Below are 13,437 nucleotides of genomic sequence, written 5' to 3' on the forward strand. Positions count from 1 at the left end.
ATAGGCTACTCCACTGACTAACACACTCTGCAATACGCCAAAAAGGATTAGCTTTGCTAGATTCAGCCAAATGCTGTGAAAAAAACTTGCACAGCACTGGCACAGACCTGCCTGGCAAAAACTGATAGGAACTGATGTAACCTAGTCCTGAAAAGGACTCCAATTACAATTAGTCTTTACTCCCACAACCTATCTAAGAGCACAGACCTGCCTGATAAAAGTCGTAGGAAATGCTGTAACCTAGTCCTTAAAAGGACTGCAATCACAACTATTCCCTACTCCCAAGCTATCTGTATATTTGTGCGAAAATTGGCTTGAAATTAACAAGGTATAGCGCACACAGCAACAGCGGTGCCGTCTAACACACTGCTGCAGCAGTGAGAAAATGGTGGCGACGGGGAAAATGGCTGGGTCTTATAGGGCAAGGACATGTGACATACACTGCCAATGACACATGCCCTTGCTTGTGTGAAAAAAAGCACTTCGCTCCGTGTGTGCGCTGCTGATAGGCTGACAGATTGCACCTCCCCACTGTAAATGCGGGAAAGAGAAAAAAAAATGGAGATCTTCATTGTTCCTGCAGAGATCCATCCCCTGCCCCTCCCCCCACCCCGCTGTACACTCAAACTGTGTATTAACATTAATTTTCATCATTACTGAGAAAAAATCCAGTTATGATTTTGGTGCACGAACAGTTATCGAACATAACCTCGAACAGCCAAATTTTTCTCAAATTGTTCGTGTTCGCCGAACGGCTCGAACACCGCCCAAGACAGCTCGAATTTGAGATTGGCGAACAGTTCGAGTAGAACAACGCTCATCTCTAGTCGCTGGTGAGATGTCAAACAGTCAGATCTTCCCAACGACGCAGCAGTGATGCGTCGACCCGTAGCGACCTATATAACGATGCACGCCTATGTGTTTCTGTGTCTGAGTCGCCAACGAGGTCATTTGTAAGGTGTCAAACACACCGATGCATGCTGCCCAGCAGGACCTCAATGATCAAAAAAAGGTCCAGGCGATTCCGACACGACCAGCGGTCTCACAGCAGGGGTCTGGTCGCTGCTACGTGTCAAACGTAGCGAGATCGCTACTGAGGTCGCTGTTGAGTCACAAAACTTGTGACTCAGAAGCGATCTCACTAGCGATCTCGCTTAGTGTGATGGGGCCTTAAGATCTACCATAGTCATTTGCATATCAATTCAAATACTAATTTATCAGAAAAGGAGGAATGAACTCACTAACTCTTTAACTCCCTATACACTTTATTTAAATAGCTTTTAGTTGAGCTATGGTTTGGTCGATAGTTCAGCTGGAAGTTGTCTCACACAGATCTCACATGTAGAAGAGCACACACTCTGCCTAGTGCTCCTATATATTCTATGAGAAGGCCACTGCCAGACTCCTCATCTGTCAGGGAAGAGTCTGAGACCCCCATGCACATTAAACTGTTGTCTGATTATGTTGATATTGGCATGTTCAGCCAATGTTAGTCAAATGTGTATGGCGGCCCTTACAGTGTGGACTTACTTCTAGCTTGATTGTAAAGCAGAACACTGTTACTTGCTCTGAACTTCCACATTGCTGCCTCATCCACAATCAGCAGTCACAAGTTATATCAATCTCTCAGCAATATTTTATGTAACCTTCTGCATAGGATAGACAATTTGTTTGCCTAAATTTTGTTCCTATTAGTCAGGAAATGATCAGTCTGAGGCAAAGAGCTGACTTGCATCCAAACAAAGACCTTATGAAGAACGGTGATATTTGCATAATGTACAGAATCTACTTTTTGGCCACAGTGCTTTTTCCATGAATACTGGAAAATGGATTCTTTCAAGTCCTATTAAATCAATAAATCCTTTTAATAATCCTATTAAGAATTTACAAAGCATTGTATACTGAAAATAATTACAGTAAATCTGGGCTAGCTAAATCTAATAAATAAAATGCTCTCATTAATAGATAGATATAAGTGAAGTCTCTATTTAAATGAAAACTACTATATTACAATTTAGAGGCAATCTAAAACAGGGTTATATGTGGCCCACAAGAGGAAATGTACGATTTAAAGCATGTAGATTTTTTGCTAACCTCATTCCATATCACAAAATTACTGTACCTTCATAATACTGTAAAAGGGGGCAGACTGCATGGATATAGTGTGTAGGGGGCATACACTGCCTCCCCAACAGGATTCCAAAAATCTGATTGGGAGATATCTTTACTTTAACCCCTGTAAGGCAGCACTAGTCATCATAATGGGGGATACTCGCTTCGCTGCGATAATCAATGCACACGTGCAATGTCTTTTTGTTTTTCCACAATGCTGCAGTTTATTACTTCATAAACTGCATATGACCGGGTCCAACTCAGTGGCCCGCCGACACACATATATATGATATTCATGAGCCAAGTGACACACAGGCCCACTTGCTCCAGGTATTTGCCTTCAGCAAGGTAATCATATAGCAATGTCCATAGCAATGTCCATATAACGTAGTGTATTACCTTTGCCGGGTTTAGCTGTCTCAGTCCATTACTCCGCCACCACTGTAGCTTTGCGGCTTCCCAGGTGGGGGGTCTCTAGCCGTCGTTCCCTCAAAGGCCACTGACATCCACACAGGATCCAGGCTCTGCCTTTCAGGACTCTTCCTCAAACCTCTGCCTTCCAAGGCCCCTAGCATCCACACAGGATCCAGTCTCGACCTTTCAGGCACCAGGCTTCACTCGGCCTCACTAGGCCTCACACGGTCAGTGTCCCACACATACGGGAACAGGCCTTATGCCTCTCTCACAGAACACACCTGTCTCCCATCAAGCAGGGTTTATATATGCATCCCGTGCACACACACACATACTGACAGGACCTTGCTGATGTCACAGTCATGTGATCAGACAGACATTCTGTGCGCGCAGGACCTGTTCTATGTCACAGTCATGTGACCAGTCACCTGAGGGGGAAGGTACATGGTCAGGTAAAACACATCCTGGACCATTACCGTAATGCCAGCAAGTCGCTGCATTACACCCCCTTCATGAAATATGCCATACTTGTACTGCGCAAGCTGAAAGCGGATGCATGGAACGGGCTCACGGGGTGAGCCTGCCCCATACTTGACAGGTGATGGTTGTGTGTCAACCTCTGATAGCGGAATTTAACCCTCGATGGCATGGAGACGTGTCATATCAAGTGCCCATCAGTGTGATTGTGACACGATTGTGAGTTTCCCATGATTTGCCAGACATTAATGTCTTCTGTGCTTGTCATTATCAAGCTCCTTTGAAACTCTGCATGTGGGTGGGATTCAAAGGAGACTGTGATTTCTGCTATATATCACACAAATGATCAGTTGATTGCAGTTTGAAGTCCCCTAAGGGGACTATTAAGGGCAGTGAAAAGTAAAAAGAAATGTTTTAAAAAATTTGAAAAAAAATACCTAAAAGTTTAAATCACTTCCTTTTCACTCATTAAAAATAAAGATATTAAAAAAATAAAAAAGTACAACACCAAAAAATATTACTGGTCTCAGAAAATGGCAACGCAACTCCAAAAAATTTGTTTTCCAAACTGATTTTTTTCACTACTAAAATAATTTTAAAAAAACGGACATGTTTGGTATTGCCGTAATCATACTGATGAGCATAATCATATTACGAGGTCATTTTTACCATAAAATGTACACTGTAAAAGGAATTCCCCCAAAAAAAGTATGAATTGTGTTTTTTTTCTCCATTGCTCCCCATGTTTTCTAGTACACTATGTGGTAAAATGAATGGTGTCACTTAAAAGTATAATTTGTCCACCCAAAAACAAGCCCCCATAAGTCTACGTGCACAGAAAAATAAAAGCGTTATGGCTCTGGGAAGAAGGAGAGGAAAAAATGAAATGCAAAAATGGAATTTGGATGTTCTGCATTATTACCCTGTAAGCAGCGCCACAAGGCATTAAAAATTATCACTGAGTAAAAAAGGCCCAGATCTCTGGTGCTGTAGGGCAGATTTAAAAAAATAAATAAAAAGAATAATAATCAGGCGAGCAGCTAGAATAAAATAGGAACAAAAGAAAAAATTTGACCTGGTGACAGTTTCTCTTTCAATAACCATATTCGGTCACTCATACCCTCTGCCCAGCTTCTCTCACTCTCATGAACAACTGAAAGGCTTTAACTCCTAAACTGCTGCAGAATTTACTTGACTCCACTCAGGCACATATGGGGCTAAAGATGGGTGATTTGAACTTTCGTGCTTTTTTTATCTTTATAATATTTTTTGAAACTTTTTATTACTTTTTACTGGCATCAATAGTCCCTAGGAGACTTGAAGCTGTGATCATCCGATCGACTGTGCTACACATAGCAGAACTTCAGCTATGCTATGTGAAGCATGAATCATAATGGGCCAGCGTTCATAGGAGATTTACAATGACAGGCATGGGGGTCTTCTGCAGACCCTTGGCTGCCATGACAACCCATCGGCACCCTGCGATTACATGAGGCATGTTTTATGACACGTTTCCTGCCAGCGCATGTTAAATGCTGCTGTCAGAGATCAACAGCTGCTTTAAACTTGTTAACAGTCGTGGGTGGATTGCGAATCCACCCATGATGTTAGATGAATATGACAACTGATCAGATCAGCTATCATGTGCAGGGAAAGATGCAGGCTCAGCGCCGGAGCCCACAGCAAATGCAGGGACACAATCGATGACATACCTATACAAGATAGGTCATGAAGGGTTTAATAACTATGGACTTACTAATAACTCATCAATAGCCATGACTGACTGGCAAGGGTCTGCCTTTACCCTTATACAAAAATATATTCAGAACTGTTACAGAATTTGCCAACATTTTGCACCTTGTGAAAATGAAAAAAGCATTTTTTACTCACAGCACAAAAAAAACAAACAATGCAGAATAAGGAACATGCTGTAGATTTAAAAGTCAGTTTTAAAAAGCATGCTTATTATTGCTAAAGACATTGGTACTAATCGACAAGTGGTTGGCTGACACATTTGTAGAATTCAAGTTTTTTTTACCTTTATGGCAAATCTAACACATGTTAGCTTAATAGATCATTTATTTGATTAGTTATGATGCAATTATTTAGCAAATTTGGCTTTTTAAGCAGACATATATGTCCTGTTGTGATTGTGTTTGAACCTTAGGTAATTGGATCAGCAGTACTTTGGCTGCCCTATCATGTTTTGTATAAATGTAAGCCCAAAAAAAATATTTGGACTGACCTTGAATAAATTTATTAAGATAATTCATTCATACTTTAAGGAATACCTATCGCCAGACTGGTGAATTTTCTAAATAACACTTCCTAACAAAAAAGATTGCAAGTCTCCCTAATGTCCCCTTAAAAGACCTGACTTTCTGGATAGAGAACTCTTTACTGTGAAATAGTGAGATCTAGTGAGATCTCGCTTTTTGCATTGACCCAGTTCTACCGTTTACTTCACTAAAATATTAATGAACACCACTTTAATGATGTTACCATTCAGCAAGTAGGGCCACGGAGGGGTGAAGGATTCTGCTCTGCATATCGAGATCCTGGAAATTACAACCTGACTTTTATTAGAAAGACAGGTTTTTTTAGAGGGACATTATGAATCCTTAGGACCTCTTATGTTAATAGGTAATATTTCGAAAATTCACCAGTCTGAGGCTGCCTGCTTTTTTCTTAAATAAAAAAAGCAGCACCAGATTGGTGATAGGTACTTTTTAAGCTACTCTTTAGTTTTAGAACATTAGATTTTTAAGAACATAAGCACTCTCACAAGAAAATGACTTTAAGCAATCTTACAAGGGTATGAAGAGGACAATTAAAGAATGTAATCAGTTTTTCTATTTATTCATTATATTTACACACCCACAGCTTATGTTTATTGTGGAAATGAAATTCCGAACAAAGCTATACAGTCATTGCCTACTTCAAATACTATGTTACATCCTGCAAAACAGACTTTTTTAACAATGTTTTAATGTATCTACAAAGATTATGGAATATAGCCTTGCAAAGGATTTAATAAATATGTTATAAAGACTTATCCCAAAATGCCAATATTTTTTTCCACCCAATATTGTAGATTTTAATGTGCTGCTCAGAAATTTCTGGATTATTATATTAAGGATATTTAGTATTTAAATATTGCAAATTATTATTATTATTTTTATTATTTATTTAGTATTTAAATTGAAGGACTAAAAAGTTTTTCTGGAAGGGTGTGTCTGAACCAAGAAAAATGCTTGACATATGCACTGTGATTGCTTTGTTTTAGGTGTCTAAAGATCTACAAGACAAGCAAAATGAAATTGAAGACCAGTTAAAAAATGTATCTCTATATGAACTCCAGCTAAATCAGTTGACATTGTGGGTTTCATCTGTGAAAGATCAGTTATCATTTTACAATCAAGTGGGAAGACCAGGAGCCTTTAACATTAAGGTAAGAGGCCTCAATTGTTTTATGGTATTATACCAGATAGGAAGATTGGCAATGAGTCAGATTCTGGATTAACTGTCTTCAATTTGCAATCATCTCTTTGTGTTGCCCTGAACACTTATTAGCTTTGGTTTACCAGCTACTTTAGATTACCTTAATTAAAATAAATGGCTTTTATTTTTAGAATAGGTAGGCAAGAAATAAATCCTAGCACTCCAGGTCCTGATTCAATGCACCTGGCTAGCTTTGAGTAAGAACCAGGAAATGGGTTTACTTTGGTGTGTCAGTCTTTTGGATGTTGAGAAGATTCGAGTGTGCTGAAGCAGGTAAGTGAAAAGCCAAAATGTGAGCTATAGCTAGGAGAGAGGCATGCCAGAGTCTATCTCTGATTGGAGACTGCATGGGTCAGCTGGGAAAGCTGAGCAGTCTGTGTGTTGGAGCTGCAGATAACCATGTGGAAGATGTAGGATGTTTTGGTTTTGAATCCTTTGAAGTTTTATGAAAGCAATAAAACTGTACCTATTTGGACCAAACTGCATTGTCTGTATGAACGTTATCTAATGTTTACCTGAGAAAGCGAATCTCTACATAGGAAAGATTAAGATCCCAGGTATAAATAAAGCAATGTAAATATTCATGATAATAAGGCATGGTGTGCTTATCCTCACCTCCTTTAGGTGGCATTTTTCAGAGGCATTGGTTGGAATCTTCTGAGATTTAACATGTACTTAATTGACCAGAATGATCTAACATGTACCGCTTCGGATAACTTTATTTTTTTAACCTGTCAAATCACTGTTTTAACATGAAAACCAAAAATATGATACCATTGTTTTTCTGGTGAATATCTCTAACCAGTTTGATGAGTCAAACATAGATGACCTAGCAGGTTTCTTCTTCTACAACATCTTTTGTCAAAAATTTGATCATCCTTGGCCAAGCAGTTTTCAGTTTATATGGGTGTATCTTTATTTTTGATACACCCTGCTTTTTGCCTATTGTAGTTTAATCCCAGTTATGGCTATGAAACAATGTGGTAGATATGCTATGCTGAGGAAAAGCATAAAATTATACCATACAGACATAAGCTTCACCAAATGTATCACCATGTCATGCTATCTATATGATAAGTTTTAGACACTTGTTTCTTCTTTGTGCCACTTCTTACTTTAAACAATAATTTTCTGTCACAGCCTGGTGCATGCTATTATTACAGCTACACCATATCAAGACCCCATTTAACTAGGAATTGTGAAAATGGAAAGGTGTAAAAAGGTGTCTAGAATGCATAACATTGTTACAATGCACGTACACCATTTTTGCCATAATTTTGCCAGAGTTTTGGCACATCCATATAAAAAGTCTTTCCAAATGTGTGAGAGAAATGAAACAAAACTTCCATATGTAGAGACAAAGTAAGAGATTTATTGTAAAGCTACAATCATATTTGCAGCAAAATCTGAAAGAACCTAACTGGCATCATTGAATTATGATTGGGTCAGTTAGAGTTTTGTGATGGTTTCTGTCATTGTAGAACTGTATAATGAATTATACTTATTATTGAACCTGACACAAATGCTGTTCTGATCCATGAACCACAGTGTAGTTGAGCCTAATATGGCAGTGTAGCAGTGCCCTATGTGGTACTACTGCTCTACACATAGATCATACACTGTAGAAACCTAAGATGCTCATCTTAGTTTAGTTTAGAAGAACAAGCATTGCAGTGATACACAGACACTAAATTGCAGTTATTTTTCCAGTTTCTAACATGGACCTAACATACTTTATATTTATTATTGTTCAGTGGACTTAATTGGGTTATCTGAGACTTTAACATTGTTGGCCTATCCATAGGATGGGTCATCAATGGCTGATCGGTGGGGGTGTGACCCCTGGCACCTACTCTGATCAACTGTTCTCATTGTTGGTGGCAAATCAGCGGCGTAACTCAGCAGAACCAGCTGCCACTGACACCGGGAAGAGCTGATCGGTAGGGGTGCCCGGTGTCACACCCCCACCTATCAGACATTGAAGTCTTTTCCTAAGGATAGGCCATCAATGTTAAAGTTCTGGACAGCTCCTTTAAGGAAACTTTGAATACCTTTAAGTGAAAACCTCTACTAACCAATGCAATTTCACCAAACATAGCTATCTTTATTGCACCTCTGCAGCTTCATAGCACAGTATTCATAGCCAGGTATTTTCTTTTGTGTCTTTTGTTTTGTTTGCCATCATGCAATGTTCTCAGAGGATCATGTAGGGTGGATCATTAAGAAATAGCAGCATGTGATCTAGTAATAAGCATGTTTGTGTGCCCTGATTATATCTTCATTGCCATTTCACTTAACCACGGTACTAGGAGCAATCTGAAGAGGTGGCTCAGCGTGCTGTGAAACACTTATTTGAGGAATGGATCTGTAACAACAAATTGGATGAGTGCTTTTCTTCTTGAGCACTTATTTCTTTTGAATGGGCTCAGCTGAATATGTTTAAAGTGAAGCTTGTTAAGCGGTGGCTAAGAAAAGTATTTATTTTTTGTCATTGAAGATAACATTAAATGCCACCGGCTGAAAAAAGTTCAATAAACCACATAATATCAATGCAATACATGGGTCTTCAAGACATGTTGTGACATCTTAAAGGGCACTAAAACTAAAGTGCGTCTTTATGGCAATTCTTTTTGGCTGTGTGGAGCTGTGGTTGCTCCCTGGCTGTGTGGAGCATTTTGTGATACGATGAAGTAGGATATAGTGCTGTTTAGTGGAAAAAATTGTAAAAACAGCCCCAGTAAACTCCAACATCTCATGGTCTAAGAATCTCTAGAAAGATTTACATTATATTTGTGATTATGAATTGCTTAACAAAAATATAGATTATTTTTAGAAAATTTGGTGAAATAGATAATTATGGCAGCTAGTTTGTTAATCTTCTATGTGAAGTGAAAGTGAGTGTAACTCCTATATTCCACCCTTTTGAATTCAGTCTTGCTTAAACCTGTCCACTGAACACGACGGTAAACTTATGGTTTTCCAAGTTTGATGAAAACCTGACCACAGGAAGTAATGCAGCTAAAATAAGTAATTAAAAGATACTCATTCTTTAATTTCCCTCCTTTCTTGCATTGATTTTTCCTTATCCTCCCCACTGGTCTTATGTTATATTGGCTTCAGTCATCACGATCCTTATACCCCACAGAACCACTGCAGCTAATCACTGGCCTCAGCGGTCTTGTGTCTTATACCACTAACCAGTAAATTGCTGCAGTCACATGGGTTATTATGTGTGATGTTGTGACCTAGAAAAGTAGAAAACAGCAGTGAGGTTCATGGATATATCAATGTAAAAGAGGGGAGTTAAAGGTTGAGTATATATTATCTGCATGTTTAATTGTATTATTGCTACCTATGTGAAGCATTTTATTTACTTCAGAAAACCTTTTTAATCATGTATCAGTTGAGATATATCTTCACCTCCGAGAAGTCCAAGCTTTCCAAGCCAAAGCAAATTTCTTAGCGTCCAAAAGATGAGGAAGCTAAGGATTTAACTATTGCTAAGAAGTATCCAAGACAAGCAAGGTTTTAAACAAGATTGTGACCAGTTATAAAAAATAAATGAGTATATCCTTATCCAAAACCTATTAAACCTATGAGTTTTAGGATCATGCCACCGATTTTCTTTCCAGTAAGAACAGCACTGAAGATGACACTATTGTTAGACAGAGAAGAATGTCAAATTGATAAAGGCCTTTAACTATGCTCACAGTTTATAATGAAAACCATAACCCTTTACTGGTTCGGCTTTGTTATAGGATAGATGCCACTGGTGCCAACGGACCTCACTGACTTTTAAAATAGGATGTCTACTGCCATCATAGTGTCTATCATTTTGAGCTAAAAAAAAATAATGGAGAATGCAGTGCCATTCTTTCCCCAAAATTTGACCGTCAATAATGAAAGCGCTGAATAGATCCACCATTGCACATGCAAACAGAGCCTAAGCCATTGAAATGAGCACAAGTTTCACATTTAAATGAAAATGGTTGGACTCTGTGAATGATCTAAACCTGTTTTTAATCGATATACTCAGGAGCAAAATAACAAATATACATTCTTTTGAAAGGCGCACAAATATTGTATACAATGGTGTTGTGATTTCTATTCAACACAAGTATTTTTTATTTCTCAGAAAACATAAGCAGTGGTAATTCTCACAGATACAATCTGATTATCTTTTACAATTTCCCATTATTAGAGTCACATTTCATTTTCATTGTACAATTCTGACCTGTTCCAATAGACAACTCTTTGAATACTCACAGGATTGGCACATGTTCATTTGAGATAAGCAGTCAATCTGTTCCAGTAGCAGAATCCTCATGACCTGTTGTGTTATCTTTTGTGAGTGATTTGTAATGCTTGTTGCAGCCATTTAATTTCTACTATACCAGAGTAAAAATGTACAGGCACATAATATTAAAAATATATAAGATATAGATTTGTAATGTACAGACTATTTTTATCTCTGAATATAACTGTAGAAACCTTCAGAGGATAATATTCTGCACCTAGTCTCAAGACTAAGATTAAACTACAAACAGGTAGGATATATAGTAAACATGGATGGAAAAGTACGATAAGCCTAAAAGCAGCTAAAATGCAGCTTACAATAGATTTCTGTATATGATCATGGTTGGTCACAGTACAGAGTTAAAGGGAACCTACATGTAGTCTGATATGAGGACAGTGTGTTATAGAAAAGGAGAAGCTAAGCAGAATGATATATAGATTTATAGGAAAAGATTCAGTATAACTTGTACTTTATTCACTGAAATCCATGGTATTTGCACACATAGGAGTCCAGTGTGCGGTTCTAGTAATTAATGACAGCTATTTCAGCATGCACAGTTATACAGAGTAGACTGTCAGTCAATGAATGAAAAACTGCCTGCCCACTGGCCTCCTATCTATGCAAACACCAGGTATTTCAATAAATATAAAGCAAAAATGTACTAAAACAGGAGATTCAGAATAACTTGTACTTTATTTATAACTTGTTGTTTATTCACTGAAATCCATAGTATTGATATGCATATGTGTTCATTCCACGGTTCTACTAGTGATTGAAAGCTATCTCTGCATGTACGGTGCTGTGGAAGCCCCTCCTTGGGGAGAGCTTTAGGAGAGATACAAGGAGTCTCATACGTTACCGGTGTTAGTCAAATTGGGCAAGCGATCCATCGGAGAAAAGAGCATACACATGAAACATCATAGTGTATGAAAAGCTGTGTCTGTCTCTCACACAATGACAAGGGTTTTATTGTAATCACTAGAAAAGTGGAATGGTTTAGAACATTACCAAAAAAAGATATTCAAGTTTACAGAACAAAAGACGTAAATCATGGATTCCGCTAACTAGTCCCAAGAGCTAATTTAAACTAGTTTCTTAATGACTTCAACAGTTTTAAACAAAGTAAGCATTCCTTTTATGAACAAGACTTCTAAAACTAATACATATGTATATACAAAGGTAAATAACATTGTGCTTAGCTAAATAAGAATGCAATTAAAATGTGCATTAGTCATAGCAACAGTTATACAAGGAAGACTGTTAATCACTGAATAGGACCACCCACCGGATTCCTGTCTAAACAAACATCATGGATCTCAATGAAAAAAATTAAAGTTTTAATGAAAAAGCAGATTTAGTATAACTTGTACTTTACTAATACTTCCTGTGTGTGGTCCTACTAGTGATTGACAGCTACCTCTGCATACACATTTATACAAAGAAGGCTGTCAATCACTGAATAAAACCTCCCAATGGACTCATATGCATACAAACACCAGGGATTTCAATAAATAAAATGCAAGTTTCACTGAAATATTTCTCACAATAAAAATGTATATCAACCTCATCAGCTCCTCCTGCTCTATAACATTCTGCTGGCAGATCAGATGCCATTTTCAACATGGCTGGTTCCCTTTAAATGGAATCTTTACACAGGTTTTTGCTATTTAATCTGATAGCAGCATGATGTAGGGGCAGAGAGCCCAATTCCAGTGATTAATCACTTATTGGGCTGCTTGTTGTAGTTTCAATAAAATCAGTGTTTCATCAGGAGAAGATTTCCAATAGAGGTTGTCTTGTGCCATGAAGTCCTCTTGCTCAATGTAACCATGCCTCACCACTGATTAGCAGATTTCTGAAAATATACAGTGTATGCAGAAAGCTGGCAATCAGTGGTATAAGTGGGCTTATATAGAGCTCAGCATTCATAAAACTGCTCTCTATTTCTTCATTATGCTGCTTTCAGATTACATAGTAAAAAGCTGGTGACAGATTCCCTTTAAAGCTGTGTTTGAACCTAATACAGACAGCCCATATATTGTAATGCCCATTTTTACTCCTTGACTTTTACTTTAAAAAGATGATCTTAGACTAAAAACATTCCAATCATCTTTACTAGGGGACTGGGAATTTTTCATCAGGCAAGTCCCCACCTAAGGGCTCTCTTATGTGAACATATATATCAGACGAGTGCTATGCGATGTTTTGCCGGATAGCACTCGGATCAATGTTTTTCAATAGGGCAGTGCTGATGCACAAGTTTTTTCACTGACAGAATCTGTTAGTGAAAAAAAATTGCAGCACCCTGCAATTTGCCACGCAAATCGGATGCCACTCATTCAAGTCTATGGGCACATGGAAAACATTGGACTGCACTGTTTACTCATTTAAATGCCACTGTCAATCACTGACAATGGCATCTAAACAGTGTGATCGACGGAGCAAAATTCAAGCGCATCCATGAAAAAATAAAAAGTTACAGGTCTCAGGAAATGGAGACATAAATTGAATTCATTTATATTTACAATTTTACATTTTTTGACATCACTTAAGTAGAAAAAAAAATACACGTTTGGCATCACCGTAATCATTTTGACCTGTAAAATCATGTTGCCAGGCCATTTATACTTCATAAT

At 38.0% G+C, this 13,437-nt stretch overlaps 1 protein-coding gene across 11 annotated transcripts in view; it reads left to right on the top strand.

Moving 5' to 3' along the window:
* The window catches only part of DMD (dystrophin), a 3,940,859-nt gene that overhangs the window by 2,611,117 nt on the left and 1,316,305 nt on the right, over positions 1–13,437 (top strand). For all 11 annotated transcript variants that reach the window (XM_073664716.1, XM_073664719.1, XM_073664714.1 and 8 more), the window contains one exon: positions 6,290–6,454. In XM_073664716.1, coding sequence (XP_073520817.1) covers positions 6,290–6,454 — 165 coding nt within the window. The remainder of the gene's footprint in view (positions 1–6,289; positions 6,455–13,437) is intronic.

Source organism: Phyllobates terribilis, unplaced genomic scaffold (assembly GCF_046119375.1).
Source record: "Phyllobates terribilis strain yellow unplaced genomic scaffold, ASM4611937v1 Scaffold_2__4_contigs__length_985480577, whole genome shotgun sequence".
Classification (NCBI taxonomy): Eukaryota; Metazoa; Chordata; class Amphibia; order Anura; family Dendrobatidae; genus Phyllobates; species Phyllobates terribilis.